At 40.3% G+C, this 20,521-nt stretch overlaps 1 protein-coding gene across 5 annotated transcripts in view; it reads right to left on the bottom strand.

Moving 5' to 3' along the window:
* Positions 1 to 20,521, bottom strand: part of mast4 (microtubule associated serine/threonine kinase family member 4) — a 167,980-nt gene that overhangs the window by 124,047 nt on the left and 23,412 nt on the right. For all 5 annotated transcript variants that reach the window (XM_046370374.1, XM_046370372.1, XM_046370373.1 and 2 more), the window contains exon 2: positions 1,164 to 1,311. In XM_046370374.1, coding sequence (XP_046226330.1) covers positions 1,164 to 1,311 — 148 coding nt within the window. The remainder of the gene's footprint in view (positions 1 to 1,163; positions 1,312 to 20,521) is intronic.

The raw sequence follows: 20,521 nt of genomic DNA, 5'->3' as shown, positions 1-20,521 counted from the left end.
TGCCTATTGTGTGTATGCGTTTAATTTAGTGTGTGTGACGTGGTTGTCCTTGCATCATGCTTTACACTCAACTCAAACAACTATTTAGCCTTTCCTATCTGTCGAAATAACCATATGTCCCATCTCCTTTACTCTCGCAATCGCTTTCCACGAGTATAATAGCCTGGCTCATGAAAAGAGGCTATTGAGCGCTGTGTGACAAGACTCTACAGTAAGCCTAGGCGCATTACACATGCATGAGCCTTGCGTTACCAAAATGTCCTGCCTTTCAAATGGGCCTTGCCTCATGCATTTCAAAAGAGGCCGATGGAGATGTGATGCTGAAGAGGATTTTCACCCATCTCCATGAATGGTGACCTCACAGCACAAAAGCACTTATCTTGAGAATACTTCAGGTAGGGGGTTTGTTTGTCTCCTGTTATTAAACCATGCAACATCATTTTGTAAATGGATTGTGTGTGTGTGTGTGTGTTTCTTTCAGACTGCCTACCATAACTAGTCACCAATTGTTTTAGTTGGACATCTCCATGAATGCCTTTTCCCTCTGCAACAGTTATCTACCTCATCACAGACTTAGGACACATATCTGCTTCTCTACCTGGGTCCTGTTCAGTAGGGAGAAATACTTTTATTTTTTTATTTTAAACTGGGAGGCAAAACCTGAACTTGTCCACTAAGAACACAGATTTCTGTTTCCCGTTGAAAAGTGTTATGCTACAGTATGCCCTGCTGAATACGACCCCGGTGTTCTAAGACATGTCCCCTCCCCATGGCATCCGGTGCCTTGCTGTAAAGCCTGGGGGAGACAGGATGACTGACAGAGACAGGGAGGAAAATGGTGATCCTTTCTTCCTCTCAGTGAAATGGCTTCCTCTCCAGTACTCATTACACACCAGCCAGGAGAGGATATCCCTACTTAGTGCCCCGGTCGGAGTACAGCCCCAGGTTACTCCTCACTGCATTACTGGCCAAACAAAACATATTGAATGGCTCACCGTTCATATCGAATTCACTGGGAAATGGTCAGAGTGAAGCATCTTCTTGCTCGTGTTTATGTGTGTGCATGAGTACACGTTTGCATATGCGTGTGTGTATATATATGCTTGCATTTCTATGTGTGCATGTACTGAATTGTGCACCTGCAGGGTAGATATGATTGTTACCTGTGAGAGCGCCTCCTAGGCTTCCCCTGCGGAGGTTGTTGCCGTCCTCACTGAGCTGCCTCTTAAACTTGAGGGCGAGGCCGTGGATCACCTCAGGGTTACTGGACTTGCGGAAAGGCATGGACGGAGGGTACAGGATGTTATCCAACTGCAGGAGAGAAAAGTAGGATGTTAGGTTAGTTCAATGCATCCCAAATGGTGGATCAAGAACCACACTGGTGGGTCATGGCAAGAGCTGGGTGATATATCAAATTCATTTGATTAATTCAATATATGTTTTTGAGCGATATTCCAAATGCCTATATTGCAAGAATCAAGGTTTTGTTATTTGTAGTTTTTATGAGCGTTTATGTCCACTTGTTCTCATGTTGTATTTTTGGTCTCGCCTCCTTTGCATAAAACAGCATAAAACAATAAGGAATTGGCAACTCATTCTCAATAAGGTAGGCCACTTGTTTTCAACATCTGAACAAAGTGGACAGGCTAACATGCTTTTCAAACAGTTTGAAACAGACAGAAGGGTGTGTTCACAACAATTCAACCTTATTAACGAGCAAATAGACCAGAGTTGGCTAAACTTGAAATATAAAGATTAGCTGGCTAATCACTAGCAGATGGGCTTGAGACTGTTGATGAGTCCTGTGTTAATTTTCTATAGCATAATGACTGCTACAAGAAGTAGGTAGGACTGTCCCCGACAACAACTAAAATCTTGGTCGACCATGTAGACTTTTTACATAGTTGGCAACAGAAGTTAGGTTTGTATCATTTTCATTTAGGATTTGGATAGAATGTTGATTAACCACATGACAATAATTTAAAGATATAAGGACAAATTCACTTAAACTGTTCCACGAAAATGTGCATACGAAATCCATAACTGGCACGCAGATCGGTAGAAAATGGGAAGACAAATTGACATTCAACATGAGAAAGGCTGCAGACTCCTCATGTAGCCTATTACCTGCAACTTCAGGGGAATAATGGCAGAATCTACTAAATCCAGCAGGAGGATAATAGTTGGGTCAGGTTCAGGTGGTTCCTTCTGGTTATCTAGATCTCTGGCATCAGAGGCATTCGTCTTATTTCATCAAACCGTAAGCTTAAAGCATCAGACAAGCTCAATGCATATAGTTGATTTTATTAAAACACATAGGGTGCGTCTATATATGTAAAAAAAAAAAATACCTAGGTAAAATAGAGTCAGATGTGAGGAATACATTTGACAGTTGTGGAAAATACTGGAGATGAAGAAAAAGGAGGTACGGAGCCAGCACTGAATGCATATTCCGTGTGCCAAGCAGGTGCTGTTAGATTACAATACAATACCAATGGCTTGGAACAAATGTAAACACTAAATAAATAAGTATACCAGAATGTTGTAAAAAAACATTTTGTTAAACCTTTATTACCGCAAAAACTAAACAGTCGCATTCATTCATGAAAAGGAACAGTTCATTTACTGTTTAAGCTAATTATTCAAGACTTGCTTTATTTTAAAACTAAAATGCTTGATTGCATTTCAAATCATGAATGACTCTTATGCTGTGTGATGACATTAACAAATTAATGATTGATTGATACAGTACCAGTCAAAAAGTTGACACACCTATTCATTCAAGGGTTTTTCTTTATTTGAACTATTTTCTACATTGTAGAATAATAGCAAAAACATCAAAACTATGAAATAACACATGGAATCGTGTAGTAAGCAAAAACAAGTGTTAAATATATTTTATATTTGAGATTCTTCAAAGCAGCCACCCTTTGCCTTGATGACAGCTTTAAACACTCTTGGCATTCTCTGAACCAGCTTCGTGAGATGGTCACCTAGAGGGTTAATATACAGAAGATAATAACTTGGTCTTTTACCAAATAGAGCTATGTCAAGAACAACACAAATAAGCAAAGAAACAGTCCATCATTACTTTAAGACATGAAGGCCAGTGAACACGGGAACATTTCAAGAACTTATAAAGTTTCTTCAAGTGCAGCCGCAAAAACCATCAAGCGCTGTGATGAAACTGTCTCTCATGAGGACCGCCAGAGGAAAGCAAGACCCAGAGTTACCTCTGCTGCAGAGGATAAATGAATTTGAGTTACCAGCCTGAGAAATTGGAGCCCAAGTAAGTGCATCAGAGTTCAAGTAACAGACACACATCATCTGTTCAGAGGAGACTGTGAATCAGGCCTTCATGAGGAGACTGTGAATCAGGCCTTCATGAGGAGACTGTGAATCAGGCCTTCATGAGGAGACTGTGAATCAGGCCTTCATGAGGAGACTGTGAATCAGGCCTTCATGAGGAGACTGTGAATCAGGCCTTCATGAGGAGACTGTGAATCAGGCCTTCATGAGGAGACTGTGAATCAGGCCTTCATGAGGAGACTGTGAATCAGGCCTTCATGAGGAGACTGTGAATCAGGCTATCATGAGGAGACTGTGAATCAGGCCTTCATGAGGAGACTGTGAATCAGGCCTTCATGAGGAGACTGTGAATCAGGCCTTCATGGACGAATTGCTGCTAAAGGACACCAATGAGAAGAAGACACCAAGAAACGCGAGAAATGGATATTAGACAGGTGGAAATCTGTCCTTTGGTCTCCAAATGATAGATTTTTGGTTCCAACCTCCATGTCTTTGTGAGATGCAGAGTAGTTGAATGGATGACCTCTGCATGTGTGGTTCCCACCGTAAAGCATGGAGGAGGTGTGATGGTGCTTTGCTGGGTGACACTGTCAGTGATTTATTAGGAATTCAAGGCACACTTGACCAGCATGGCTACCAAAGCATTCTGCAGTGATACGCCATCCCATCTGGTTTGCTCTTAATAGGACTGTTTTTCAAAAGGATAATGACCCAACACCTCCAGGCTGTTTAAGAGCTATTTGACAAAGAAGCAGAAGTCTGACGAGAGCAGATACAAATTCATTGCCTTAACTAATTATGGCAAATGTTTAAAAAATGTTGAGCAATGTAATAAAGTAACGACTTTTCAAATAAGTCAAACGTTATGTTTGCTGACAATTTGTTAGCTATGCTATCCTTACCAACCGCATAGCATATCATTTCAGCAATATGTACCGGTATATTCAGCTACTAATACATTGAACAGTATAATAACTATATGCTATACAACGTTCATTGTTTTGATTATTTATGTCATTCTTAGCGTAGCGGTATAGTCGTTATGCGTTCTCAATGGACGTTGTAAATTAAGTCGTAAGATGTCTAGCTAGTAATTTGTTATGCTGACAAGCTAGTAAAAGTTGCATAGCAACAGCATCAACTTCCAGTAGACAGGTGAAAGGCTAGAATGTGCAACTGAAAGGATACAGCTCATTTACAGTATACTAAAATGAACTAATAGTATATACTCATTATGTAGTATACAGGATGTTAGTATGGGTATTCGAACACAGCTTAGGTGCATATAGGCGTACAGTAATACCCATAAACAAGGGGTTGAATTTCATGCCACAAGGCTGTGTTGATATCTGAATGTATACAATAGGAGATCAACTATGATGTGATTACATAAGAATATGCTCTGACATATTACACCAATCTATCTTCAATGCATGTTGTTTTTGAAACAGACAATGGGCGGGTGTGTACTGTAGGCAACACCTATGTAAAGAACAATATGGAGAGGAAGAGGTCTCAAAGATGAAGTATTTAGTGTTGTTCACTGACACAGATGGTGCTCTCAAATTATCGGCCCTCTCCACCACAGCCAGACAACGCTCTTTATTGGTCTGAACGGTAGTATCACAAAGGATCAATAGTTAGATTCTCCAAATTCAACCATCCTGTTCTTTGTTTACCTTTGTGTTATTTCACTTTTTGAAAACAGCAGGTCTTCGTGACAACTTGAACTTTAGTAAACCTTAACTAATGTGTTATAATAACACATCACAGAATCCCAAATTGACCCAGCTAGGCCTTAGTGCTCCCTAACTGGAGGCCCAACTTAAGGGCTCTCCAATCCTGTTTCTGAAGAGCTAGCGTCCTGTAGGTTTTCACTCCAACCCTAATCTAGAGCACCTGATTCTAATAATTAGCTGGTTGAACAGGAACAGGGCTGGAGAGTCCTGGTTTAGTATCTGGTTAAAGTTTTGAAAAGGTAATGCGATTCAATAAAAAGACCACTGTAATATTTGATTATTTCTGTATATTGTGATGTAGGTCTGTTTCTGCATGTGCATTCCTACCATTCAATTCCGCAGCAATATCGTACAAACAATGAGCTACAGGCAGTTTTTTGTGTATAAAATATGGCTAACAAATAATATTTGGGTGCCATTCCGCCATTGTGAGTATTCAAATATCCCCTATTCCTTACCTATTGATTATTAACCAGATGCAGGGTGGTGAAAAAAGCAGATAAGACTTAACAGATGGACTTTAAACAACCACAGTAAAATTAAATTAGGTCATATTTGGGCTGCGGCCAGACTTTCTGCTCCAGAGTACAGCCAAGTTAAATAAAAACAAATTGAGTCATAAAACAACCAGAATGCATTGGGGCGGTGTATGATTCATATTCTGACCACTGGATCAACTTCTATTTATATAATAATAATAATAATAATAATAAAACATTGTGCTACAGTATGAGAAAAAGATGACTGACAATAGCCAGGAGTTTGAATCGTAAACATCCATTTCCCTTGAAATAATAAAAAAGTTATTTCAATTCTATTAAAACCAGCACAATCTGGAGAGTCCCCTAGTGACTACAGACCCATTAGTTTAATGAATTGTGAAAATAAAATAAATAATGCTCATTGGCAATAAAATGGTCTCATCGTACTTATTAATCAAACAGGGTTTATGAAAAATGTACACTTACAAATACAAGAACATTTTTGTCCAAGATGGCATAGCAGTCAGTCTTGTCCCATGTATATATCTTTTTATATATTTTTCTTCACACTCTTTTAAATATTTTTCCTAAACCTCAACTTCAAAACACTCTCCTGCAACCTGCCTCACCCAATGTGGTGTGGATCAGTTTTCTTTCTAAAGTATTTCTATTTACCTCCAAACTGGAATACATCAACTGAAGCTAGCTAACTAGCCATCAGCTATCAGTCAGTTAACCACTGCTAGAGGTCATCAGCTAACCGTTAGCTCAGAAAACTCTCGCCAGTTGGTACAACGCGTTTCAAACCAAAGCATACCGGACCTATTTCTCTCTCCATATCCCCGGATTCCTACCAAACTCAAACTTTTCATCTGGATCATCGCAGCAAGCGAACCGCAACACGGGCTGACTACTCCTGGCTAACATTTCTGTCCTGGAGCTAGCACCAACTAGCTTGGAGCTAGCCCATGCTAGCCCCATCTCCCGGCTATTTCTCCTGGGCTACTCCTGAAACCCACTCATGCTATCGTGCCCAGAAACCTGCTCCCTTTACTCTCTGTTCCGAATGTGCTAGACAGCCAGTTCTTATAGTCTTTTGCTGTACCCTTATACTACTCCTCCTCTGGTGATGTAGAGGTTAATCCAGGACCTGCAGTGCCTAGCACCACTCCTACTCCACAGGTGCTCTCATTTGTTGACTTCAGTAACCGTAAAAGCCTTGGTTTCATGCATGTTAACATTAGAAGCCTAATCCCTAAGTTTGCTTTATTCACTGCTTAAGCACATTCTGCCAACCCGGGTGTCTGAATCCTGGCGTAGGAAAACCACCAAAAACTCTGAAATTTCCATCCCCAACTATAACATTTTCCGCCAAGATAGAACTGCCAAAGGGGGCGGTGTTGAAATCTACTACAGAGATGGAACTCTGCATGCCATCTTACTATCCAGGTCTGTACCAAAACAATTCAAGCTTCTACTTCTAAAAATTAACCTTTCCAGAAACAAGTCTATCACCGTTGCCGCTTGCTATAGACCACCCTCTGCCCCCAGCTGTGCCCTGGACACCATATGTGAATTGATTGCCCCCCCATCTATCTTCTGAGCTCGTGCTGCTCGGTGACCTAAACTGGGACATGCTTAACACCCCAGCAGTCCTACAATCTAAGCTTGATGCCCTCAATCTCACACAAATTATCTATGAACCTACCAGGTACAACCCCAAATCCATAAACACGGGTACCCTCATAGATATCATCCTAACTAACTCACCCTCCAAATACACCTCTGCTGTTTTCAACCAAGATCTCAGCGATCACTGCCTCATTGCCTGCATCCGTAATGGGTCTGCGGTCAAACGACCACCCCTCATCACTGTCAAACGCTCCCTAAAACACATCAGCAAACAGGAATTTTAATTGACCTTGCCGGGTTATGCCGGAATGACATTGAACTCATCCCATCAGTAGAGGATGCCTGGTTATTCTTTAAAAAAGTGCCTTCCTCACCATGTTAAATATGAATGCTCCACTCAAAAAAATGTAGAACCAGGAATAGATATAGCCCTTGGTTCACTCCAGACCTGTCTGCCCTTGACCAGCACAAAAACATCCTGTGGCGGTCTGCATTAGCATCGAATAGCCACCGTGATATGCAACTCTTCAGGGAAGTTAGGAACCAATATACACAGGCAGTTAGGAAAGCTGAGGCTAGCTTTTCAAACAGAAAATTGCATCCTGTAATAAACTCAAAAATGTTCTGGGACACTAAAGTCCACGGAGAATAAGAGCACCTCCTCCCAGCTGTCCACTGCACTGAGGCTAGGAAACACTGTCAGTACCGATAAATCCACAATAATTGAGAATTTCAATAAGCATTTTCCTACGGCTGGCCATGCTTTCCACCTGGCTACCCCTACCCCGGTCAATTGCCCTGCGCTCCCCACAGCAACTCGCCCAAACCTCCCCCACTTCTCCTTCACCCAAATCCAGATAGCTGTTGTTCTGAAAGAGCTGCAAAATCTGGCCCCTACAAATCAGCCGGGCTAGACAATCTGGAACCTCTAAATTTATCAGCAGAAATTGTTGCAACCCCTATTACTAGCCTGTTCAACCTCTCTTTCGTATCGTCTGAAATTCCCATAGACTGGAAAACTGCCGCAGTCATCCCCCTTTTCAAAGGGGGAGACAATCTAGACCCAAACTGCTACAGACCTATATCTATTTTACCCTGCCTTTCTAAGGTCTTTGAAAGCCAAGTTAAACAGATTACCGACCATTTAGAATCTCACCGTACCTTCTCCGCTATGCAATCTGGTTTCAGAGCTGGTCATGGGTGCACCTCAGCCACGCTCAAGGTCCTAAACGATATCATAACCACCATCGATAAGAGACATTACTGTGCAGCCATATTCATCGACCTGGCTAAGGCTTTCGACTCTGCCAATCACAACATTCTTATTGGCTTACAGCCTTGGTTTCTCAAATGATTGCCTCGCTTGGTTCACCAACTACTTCTCTGATAGAGTACAGTATGTCAAATCGGAGGGCCTGTCCAGCCTCTGGCAGTCTATGGGGGTGCCACAGGGTTCAAATCTCGGGCTGACTCTCTTCTATGTATATATCAATGATGTCGCTCTCACTGCTGGTGATTCTCTGATCCACCTCTACGCAGACACCATTCTGTAAACATCTGGCCCTTCGTTAGACACTGTTAACTCCAGACGAGCTTAAAATGCCATACAACTCTCCTTCCGTGGCCTCCAACTGCTCTTAAAATGCAAGTAAAACTAAATGCATGCTCTTCAACCGATTGCTGCCTGCACCTGCCCACCCCGTCCAGCATCACTACTCTGGACGGTTCTGATTTAGAATATGTGGACAACTACAAATACCTAGGTGTCTGGTTAGACTGTAAACTCTCCTTCTCGACTCACATTAACTTCTTCGATATAGGGGGCGCTCTTTTAATTTTTGGATAAAAAAAACGTTCCCGTTTTAAACAAGATATTTTGTCACGAAAAGATGCTCGACTATGCATATAATTGACAGCTTTGGAAAGAAAACACTGACGTTTCCAAAACTGCAAAGATATTATATGTGAGTGCCACAGAAATGATGCTACAGGCGAAACCAAGATGAAATTTCAAACAGGAAATGCCCCAGATTCTGAAGGCGCTGTGTTCCAATGTCTCCTTATATGGCTGTGAATGCGCCAGGAATGAGCCTACACTTTCTGTTGTTTCCCCAAGGTGTCTGCAGCATTGTGACGTATTTGTAGGCATATCATTGGAAGATTGACCATAAGAGACTACATTTACCAGGTGCCCGCTCCGTCAAAATTATTGCACAATCTCTAGCTGCGTGCATTTTTCCATTTGGTTCAGAGGAGAAACCAAACTGCCACGAATGATTTATCATCGAATAGATATGTGAAAAACACCTTGAGGATTGATTCTAAACAACGTTTTCCATGTTTGTCGATATTATGGAGTTAATTTGGAAAGAAGTTTGGCGTTGTAATGACTGAATTTTCGGGGGGTTTTCTTAGCCAAACGTGATGAACAAAACGAAGTGATTTCTCCTACACAAATAATATTTTTGGAAAAACTGAACATCTGCTATCTAACTGAGACTCCTCATTGAAAACATTCGAAGTTCTTCAAAGGTAAATTATTTTATTTGAATGCTTTTCTTGTTTTTGTGAAAATGTTGCCTACTGAATGCTAGGCTTAATGCTATGCTAGCTATCAATACTATTACACAAATGCTTGTGTAACTATGGTTGAAAAGCATATTTTGAAAATCTGAGATGACAGTGTTGTTAACAAAAGGCTAAGCTTGTGAGCCAATATATTTATTTCATTTAAATTTGCGATTTTCATGAATAGTTAACGTTGCGTTATGGTAATGACCTTGAGGCTATGATTACGCTCCCGGATACGGGATTGCTCGACGCAAGAAGTTAAACCTCTTCAATCCAAAATTAAATCTAGAATCGGCTTCCTATTTCGCAACAAAGCATCCTTCACTCATGCTGCCAAACATACCCTCGTAAAACTGACCATCCTACCGATCATCAACTTCAGTGATGTCATTTACAAAATAGCCTCCAACACTCTACTCAACAAATTGGATGCAGTTGATCACAGTGCATTCCGTTTTGTCACCAAAGCCCCATATACTAACCACCACTGCTACCTGTATGCTCTCGTTGGCTGGCCCTCTGCTAGGTAAAGCCCCGCCTTATCTCAGCTCATTGGTCACCATAGCAGCACCCACCCGTAGCACGCGGTCCAGCAGGTATATCTCACTGGACATCCCCAAAGCCAATTCCACGTTTGGCAGTCTCTCCTTCCAATTCTCTGCTGCCAATGACTAGAACGAACTGCAAAAATCTCTGAAGCTGGAGACTCTTACCTCCCTCACTAGCTTTAAGCACCAGCTGTCAGAGCAGCTCACAGATCACTGCACCTGTACATAGCTCATCTGTAAATAGCCCATCCAATCTACCTCATGCCCATACTGTATTTACTTATCTTGCTCCTTTGCACCCCAGTATCTCTACTTGCACATTCATCCTCTGCACATCCTACCATTCCAGTGTTTAATTGCTATATTGTAATTACTTTGCCACCATGGCCTATTTATTGCCTTACCGCTCTTATCCTACCTTATTTGCACATGCTGTATATAGATTTTCCTACTGTATTACTGATTGTATGTTTGTTTATTCCATGTGTAACTGTGTTGTTGTATGTGTCAAACTGCTTTGCTTCATCTTGGCCAGGTCACAGTCGCAAATGAGAACTTGTTCTCAACTAGCCTACCTGGTTAAATAAAAGGTTCAAAAAAATAAAACAAATTTTAAAAAATGTTTCAGTTAAATACAATACGCAAAAAAACATGACAGATTTATCAATAATGGATGTTGATGACGAAAAGGTTTTCAACAATCTTGAATGGCCTGTTCTATTCAAAACTTTGCAACTTTCCGGATGAAATACATGTAATAAAAAATATTATATAAATGTCCTAAGGCAAAAATAGACAAATAATACATTATCTGATGAATTTGCTTTAGAGTGGGGCACAAGACAGGGATGACCTCTCTCCATCCTGTTTGCACACGCAATTGAACCGCTTGCAGAAAGAATAAGACAGGACCTAAACGTAACAGGCAAACATTGGTGTTGGTATTTGTAAACATTAATTTAAAATAAACTTCTAATATACCTGACCAGCATTGAAAACTCAATGTCCCACATTCTAAAAATATTTTCAGAATACTCAGGATACAAAATGAACTAAATGGCAGTAGGAAAAATAAAAAGAATAACTCATGATCTACAGCAATCCTTTAAGTGGACCACAAAAATATCAAATACTTAGGATGCTTAATAAGTGACAACAAAAATATAAAAATAACTATCCCATAACATAATCTGAAAACAGATCTAATTAAATGGAACAATCTAGCCATAAATCTTACAGAAAGAATACTTCTCTTGAGAATGGCATGGCTCCTAAAGTTTGTATATTTATTCTCGGTAATACCAAATCAACCCACCGAAGACATTCTTTAAAAAAATGTATACTCTGTCAGACTTTATGTTGTCAAATAAATCATAAAATTGGACATATTCTTGAAAATGTTACTTCTTCCTAAGTCGGGGGGGGGGGGGGTCACCTTCCAGACTTGGAATTGTATCAACTCGCAACCCAGGGCTTTTATTTGGGACATATAGTTAAATGCACCAAAGAGGAACATATTGAAGACATGCATCATGCTCATCCCCAGAATCTTTTTAAGTGTCTATTTTCTAAGGATAAAGCTAAGAACATTAACTTCATAGTTAAGAACACTATAACAATATGCAGGAAAATGAAGCGTACTCTAGAATAACTAATATCACTCCCTAAAAACACAACCCTATGGAACAATCCTTGAATAACTGTTCAGAATTCACCGATAAATTGGCCCACATGGAAAACTAAAGGCATAGAAACCGTAAATGACTTGGTAATAGGAAATTCATGTATTTTCATGACATAATTAAAAGTACATTTTGGACTGACCAATGTGGATATTTTCACATCTTTTGACCATCAGGCTAATCTTGAGGGAATCCTATTTGAGTCGGAAAAAGACATTCATATGATCGTTAAGCCATACAACACGTTGGAGAGCCTATCCAACTGACAATCTCTTAGAAAACAATACAAACCATTGGAACTAAGACTTAACAAGAACTGAGAAGAACACAAGCTGAAGAGAATGTTGGCGCATAACTAATGAAAGTTAATGAAAATGTACGCTTATCCAGTATAAACTAATGTGTTGAATTTATTATACAAGAGACAAAATTCACAAATTCTACAGCACAAGGGCAGAGTCTTCAGTGTAAAACTAACAATGACTCAATAATTTATCCCTTCTGGGAATGCCATAAATGTCCCAAAATGTATGGGTGGAGTTAGAAATTAGGCCGTCAGAAGTATTACAAAGCAAATATACTTCTAATCTATTGGTCTGCATATTTCGAGACATGCATATGAGGGTGTAGTGAGATAACCGATGGGTTCGACGATACTTTTCTCGTCAATCTTGAAAAAACATATTTAAAAACTGGAATACAACCAAATCAACAATGGAAAGATAAAATGCTTTATAATCTAAATGTTGAAAGTGTGTGGGCGACAGAGAAACAAAATGGTGCAGGGGGCGTGAACAAGTGGGTCTGGGCAGGTAAGATGTCGTTGATGTTTGTTTGTAGCTGTATACTGTCATCTGTATGTTTTTAAATATACATACATAGAGTTGAAGTCGGAAAATGACATAAACCTTAGCCAAATACAGCCAATTACAGCCAAATACATCTAAATTCCATTTTAAAATATTCCTCACTTTTAATTATTGTAAAGATTGTAGACCTCCTTGCTCACACGCTTTTTCAGTTCCGAGTTCTTTTTCAGGATTGAGGTTCGGGCTTTGTGATGGCCTCTTCAATACCTCAACTTTGTTGTCCTTAAGCCATTTTGCCACAACTTCTTGAGATGTTGCTTCAATATAACCACCATTTTCCTAGCTCATGATGCCACCTATTTTGTGAAGTGCATCAGTCCCTCCTGCAGCAAAGCAGCCCCACACCATGGTGCTGCCACCCCCGTTCTTAACAGTCGGATGGTGTTCTTCGGCTTGCAGCCCTCCTCCTTTCGCCTCCAAACATAGTGGTCACTTTGGCCAAACATTCCTATTTTTGTTTCATCAGACCAGAGGACATTTCTCCAAAAAGTACTATCTTAGTCCACATGTGCTGTTGCAAACCGTAATCAGGCTTTTGTTATGGTGGTTTTGGAGCAGTGGCTTCTTCCTTGCTGAGTGGATGAATCCCCTTTCCAATTGTTTGGGGCATCTGGAAAAAAACTTGTCCAGAGAACACAAGGTGAGCTCTACATCAAGTCCTGTGTCATGACAACAGTAAAGCATCCTGAGACCATTCATGTGTGGGGTTGCTTCTCAGCCAAGGGAGTGGGCCTCACTCACAATTTTGCCTAAGAACACAGCCATAAATAAAGAACGGCACCAACATATCCTCCGAGAGCAACTTCTCCCAACCATCCAGGAACAGTTTTGTTCCTCGGGGAACAAATCATCGATATTTTTGGTCCATGGCCAGGAAACTCCCCAGACCTTAATCCCATTGAGAACTTGTGGTCAATCCTCAAGAGGCGGGTGGACAAACAAAAACCCACAAATTCTGACAATCTCCAAGCATTGATTATGCTAGAATTGCTGCCATCAGTCATGTGGCCCAGAAGTCAATATAGGAGGGACAGCACGCCAGGGCGGATTGCAGAGCTCTTGAAAAAGAAGGGTCAACACTGCAAATATTGACTCTATGCATCAACTTCATGTAATTGTCAATAAAAGCCTTTGACACTTATGAAATGCTTGTAATTAAACTTCAGTAGTAACATCTGACAAAAATATCTGAAGACACTGAAGCAGCAAACTTTGTGGAAATTAATATGTGTCATTCTCAAAACTTTTGGCCACGACTGTAGATTAGAGGTCAACCGATTATGATTTTTCAACGCCGATACAGATTATTGGAGGACCTAAAAAAGCAGATTCCGATTAAATCGGCTGAATTTTTATATTTATTTGTAATAATGACAATTACAACAATACTGAATGAACACTTATTTTAACTTAATATAATACATCAAAATCAATTTAGCCTCGAATAGATAATGAAACATGTTCAATTTGGTTTAAATAATGCAAAAAACAAAGTGTTAGAGAAGAAAGTAAAAGTGCAATTTGTGCCATGTAAGAAAGTTAACGTTTGAGTTCCTTGCTCAGAACATTAGAACATATGAAAGCTGGTGGTTCCTTTTAACATGAGTCTTCAATATTCCCGGGTAAGACGTTTTAGGTTGAAGTTATTATCGGAATTATAGGACTATTTCTCTCTATACCATTTGTATTTCATTAACCTTTGACTATTGGATGTTCTTATAGGCACTATAGTATTGCCAGTGTACCAGTATAGCTTCCGTACCTCTCCTCACTCCTACCTGGGCTCGAACCAGGAACACAACGACAACAGCCACGCTCGAAGCAGCGTTACCCATGCAGAGCAAGGGAAACAACTACTCCAAGTCTTAGAGCGAGTGACGTTTGAAACACTATCAGCGCACACCCCGCTAACTAGCTATCCATTTCACATCGGTTACACCAGCCTAATCTCGGGAGTTGATAGGCTTGAAGTCAAACAGCTGCTGGCAAACGCACAAAAGTGCTGTTTGAATGAATGCTTACTAGCCTGCTGCTGCCTACCATCGCTCAGTCAGACAGCTCTATCAAATCATAGACTTAATTATAACATGACAACACACAGAAATACAAGCCGTAGATCATTAATATGGCCGAATCCGGAAACTATCATCTCGAAAACAAGACGTTTATTCTTTCAGTGAAATACGGAACCGTTCCGTACTTTATCTAAGTCAAAATATTTTGCACGCCCAATTTTTCAGTTTTTGATTTGTTAAAAGTTTGAAATATCCAATAAATGTCATTCCACTTCATGATTGTGTCCCACTTGTTGTTGATTCTTCACAAAAAAATAGTTTTATATCTTTTTGTTTGAAGCCTGAAATGTGGCAAAAGGTCGCAAAGTTCAAGGGGGCCGAATACTTTCGCAAGGCACTGTATATATATATACATATATATATACACACACAAACATTCAGGTAGGTGATTAAACATTGTGTTTACAGTAAATTGCATTCATGTCACTAGTCTGTAATCTCACCCACCCCTCACACATTTTTACTTTCCAACATAAACAAAACAACTTCAAAAGCCCACTCTAAAAACAATGCATTTAAACCAAAACAAAGCACCTTTTGGAATGAACTGCTGCAATGGAAAACAATAAAGAGTTTCTTATTGGACAAGTCCAAGTTGTCCCTACCTATTTCTGACAGATTTCTTCTGTTTGGTGTATAATAAACACAACCCGGTGCTTTCCTATCCCAGCCTATCAGGAAGCGTGTGAGAAGGATTTGGGACTATTTGAAAGCCCAGGTGTTAAATAAAAATCAGAGATGAATAACAGTGATGTAACAGGGTGCTGTGTAATTTAGGAGACACTGATCATTACTCAGTGACATCTAAGCAGCTTAGGGATAAAACACAACTTTCTTAAAACAATTACAGGTAAAACCTTATCACCCTGCAGGGTTATGACAACTGTCAACAATCTGCCTGTCTGTCTTGTTCAGCAATTGACAAATCTGTTATTGAGGGACATGGACTAAGGAGTAGGTACAAGTTAACCATAACCTCTGGGGTCAAATAATTCCAAGCTCAGGCCGACCCTCAAAAATGTGGTATGTAGCTCAGCTCAAGAGAGTAACCAGGACCAAACAGCTACAAATCCAGAAAGAAAAGCAGTCAACGGTTTTCCATCTGCACATGTCATAAAAGTCATGTCGTAGAGCAGTTCTGTATCAAGGTGGTAGTTAAAGTTAAATGATCTAGTTTGTCCAAACAGACCTGTTATTTACCGATGTTACATACTGTATCTCAAAAGATACAGAACTGTGCTACAGGAAGTCAACATTGTTTATTTTTTGTTATTAAAATAGATGTCGGTATTCCCAGAAGCATTTGCATACAAAACTCCTCAAAAAACAAGTGGGATTTGGACACAGTGAACAGTTGACGTCTGTACGACCCTTGACCTGTCATTCTATTCCGCCTGCATTCGAGTGCAGCTCGCTGCTCTGAGCCATGCATCACCCAACATCGTTCACGGGCTCCTCTCCTCCCCCCTCCATATTCAGTGGACAGTACCAACAGTCTTTTGTTGCCACAGCAAAGCAGAGACACTGCTTCTTTCATGAGCAAGCGGAGTGAGTGGAAGTGGGTGAACTGCTTGAGGAGGCGGCCAGCTCTGTTGACTAACTCTGTAGATGAGGTCACTGGAACCTTACAGCCTATATATATGGCCAGAAGTGAATTGTCTGCCTATGACAGTTGGTGGATCACATTTAGTGGACTACCTCTCAGATGACGTAAGGGTCACCATGTAGCCAACAGCATATTAGTGGATTGCTGAAGAAAGCACCACCATCTGATAGAGTGCATATTCCTGCCCGAGTAGTGGATAACACTGCCACAACATTAGTTCACACTGAAGATAAGGGTTCACCTCCAGGTACAGGCTCTCATTTCTGTACTGTATGTCTTCCAGGGCTCGAAATTTCCACAGACCTCACAATACGAGATTATTACCATTCTTAGGTGCCAAAAAAATATGTACTGCGACACAATCCAGTCTCGAAGCTCTACGGACAATTCCTTCGACCTCATGGCTTGGTTTTTGCTCTGACATGCACCGTCAACTGTGGGACCTTTATGTAGACTGGTGTGTGCCTTTCCAAATCATGTCCAATCAATTCAATTTACCACAGGTGGATTCCAATCAAGTTGTAGAAAGATCAAGGGTGATCAATGGAAACAGGATGCACCCGAGCTCAATTTAGCAAGTTCTTTTAATATGTTCTTTTAATATGAATTAGCTTTGTCATTAGGGGATATTGTGTGTAGATTTGAAGAAAACAATTAATTAAATCCATTTTAGAATGGCTGTAGAAAGGCTGTAAATAACTAAATGTGGGAAAAGTGAAGGGTTATGAATACTTTCTGAATGCATTGTATGTACTACGATTCCATACTGTGATTTTATTGCGATTCGTTGTCCCAGACATACTGCTCACCGTGTGTGTGCTGCGGAGGGACAAGAGAGCCTTGACAAAACAAGCTTTGATCAGTAATGGAAATAAAAGTGCGGAAAACAAATTGACATCCTATTTATAAAGGATATTGAGAACAAAAGCTATGAAAGAAAAGTACTGAAGTTTTGGTGCAGGAACAGCAACAACAAACAAAACAAAACAAAAAATCACAAAAATATTGCAATATCGTCAAAAATAATAGCCGATATGTAACTATCGATTTCTTCCCCCTTCAGTCACTCCTCAGTCTTCCCTCTATGTCTCAATAAAACAGAACCTTAAAATTCAGAATAATACTATTTAAAAATGTAAACAGTAGCATTCCTTAAGATTCTGTTCATAGAGGTTTGTGGTATACATCATCTACCAGATTAACATTTCAAAGTGGAGCGACAAATATGAGCAAACAATAACCACCATGTGAAACAGATGGAAGTTTAGGTCTAACAGAGGAAACTCATATGCTGCAGCAATCATTTGCATATAACATTCTAGACCTCACCAGTGTCCAATTTTTTTATTTAACCTTTATTTAACTAGGCAAGTCAGTTAAGAACAAATTCTCATTTACAATGACTGGCCAAACCATAACTAGGATGACACTGGGCCTATTGTGCGCCGCCCTATGTGATAAAGCCCAGGATCGAACCAGGGTCTGTAGTGATCCCTCTAGAACTTCTATGCCGTGCCTTAGACCGCTGCACCTCTCCGGATGAAGACATAAGTGAGTATACTGATTAGCTGTTGAAAGCCCTCACAGTAAATAGCTTGTCTAAAGCTCAGACAGAAAAAAATATCAAGAGCAGAGAACGTAAGAGCGCCAAGACATACCTGAAAAACTGAAGAGAAGGGGGATAAGAAAAAGGAGAGAGTAATAAAGGAGGAGAAAGAGAGGCCAAGACCGAGTCAATAATACAAAACACTAAAGGAAAGTGATTTGAATGACGTGACATAAAGGCAGACATGCAGTGCAGAAGGGGTTGGCTGAGATTGTTTTATAAACAAAGTCATCTTGACCTAGCAGGAGAGGAAACAGTTAATCACTCTAAAGGGGATCAGAGAGAAGCAATGCTGCACATGGCAGAACAAACAGTGGAGCCAGCCCGGTACTTCCAACGTTGACCTTGACCACCTGAGCCTACAGAGAGAGACCGCATGCACAGCACTCCTTGGACGGGTGTCCTTGTGTTTGCCCGTTCAGATATTTATTAGAACACTTTTCTCTAACTACAATTCCAGGAGCCCAGAGACTGAACACACAGAGGATGGAGATATAAAAAGACAAACAGAGACAGAAGTAAATGCCGAGATGAGCCATATTTAAAACAGGCAAAAGGGACAGTCTGAGCAGCTACCATAACCCATTCCCCCGCCTATCAGCAGTGACTGTCTGCATTGAACATTTGCTCAGCTTGCCTGAATAAATCAACTGCTCTCATAGAAGAAGAATACACTCGGGTGCTTATCTTTCTTAACTCTAAGGCTTTTTAATGTACTGTACTTTCTTGCCTTCCTCTTACAAGAGTACCTTGACCATCTGGTGAAGAAAAGCCTGTTTGTTTACAGTAATTTACTCATGATATCTGCTCTCTCAGTGAATGATCACCACTCCACAGCACTAACCACTGAACAGCAAAGAGACTTGCTATAGCCGACCTACAGAAAGTAGAGGTCGACCGATTATGATTTTTCAACGCCGATACCGATTACTGGAGGACCAAATAAAGCCGATACCAATTAAAATCGGCCAATTTTTTTATTTATAATAATGACAATTACAACAATACTGAATGAACACTTATTTTAACTTAATATAATACATCAATAAAATCAATTTAGCCTCAAATAAATAATGAAACATGTTCAATTTAGTTTAAATAATGCAAAAACAAAGTGTTGGAGAAATAAAAGTGCAATATGTGCCATGTAGAAAAGCTAACATTTAAGCTCCTTGCTCAGAACATGAGAACATATGAAAGCTGGTGGTTCCTTTTAACATGAGTCTTCAATATTCCCAGGTAAGAAGTTTTAGGTTGAGGTTATTATAGGAATTATAGGACTATTTCGCTCTATAACATTTGTATTTCATTAACCTTTGACTATTGGATGTTCTTATAGGCACTTTAGTATTGCCAGTGTAACAGTATAGCTTCCGTGCCTCTCTTCGCCCCTACCTGGGCTCGAAACAGGAACACATCGACAACAGCCACCCTCAAAGCATCGTTACCCATCGCTCCACAAAAGCCGCGGCCCTTGCAGAGCAAGGGGAACTACTCCAAGTCTCAGAGTGACATTTGAAACGCTATTAGCGCACACCCCGCTAACTAGCTAGCCATTTCACATTGGTTACACCAGCCTAATCTCGGGAGTTGATAGGCTTGAAGTCATAAACAGCGCAATGCTTGAAGCATTGCAAAGAGCTGCTGGCAAAAGCACAAAGGTGCTGTTTGAATGAATGCTTACGAGCCTGCTGTTGCCTACCACCGCTCAGTCAGACTGCTCTATCAGATATCAAATCATAAACCTAATTATAACATAATAACACAGAAATACAAGCCATAGATCATTAATATGGTCAAACTATAATTTCGAAAATAAAACGTATATTCTTTCAGTGAAATACGGAACCGTTCTGTATTTTATGTAACGGGTATCATCCATAAGTCTAAATATTCCTGTTACTTTGCACAACCTTCAAGGTTATGTCATAATTACGTACAAATCTGGCAAATTAGTTCGCAATGAGCCAGGCTGCCCAAACTGTTGCATATTCCTGACTCTGCGTGCAATGAATGCAAGAGAAGTGACAATTTCCCTTGTTTAATATTGCCTGCTAACATTAATTTCTTTTAACTAAATATGCAGGTTTAAAAATATATACTTCTGTGTATTGATTTTAAGCAAGGCACTGGTGTTTATGGTTAGGTACATTCGTGCAATGATTATGCTTTTTTCGCAAATGCGCTTTTTGTTAAATCATTTGGCGAAGTTGGCCGTCTTTGTTAGGAAGAAAGTCACAGTTCGCAACGAGCCAGGCGGCCCAAACTGCTGCATATACCCCGACTCTGTTGCACAGAACGCAAGAGAAGTCTCTCAGACAGAACCAATACCATTCAGAGCAAACATCACTGCAACACAATATCTAACAGTCATTATTAATGATGGCAGCCCTTTTTTCAAG

This window comes from Oncorhynchus gorbuscha, linkage group LG11 (assembly GCF_021184085.1).
Source record: "Oncorhynchus gorbuscha isolate QuinsamMale2020 ecotype Even-year linkage group LG11, OgorEven_v1.0, whole genome shotgun sequence".
Taxonomy (NCBI): Eukaryota; Metazoa; Chordata; class Actinopteri; order Salmoniformes; family Salmonidae; genus Oncorhynchus; species Oncorhynchus gorbuscha.
Note: the sequence above shows the minus strand (reverse complement) of the source record. Positions and strands in the feature narration are given on the sequence as shown.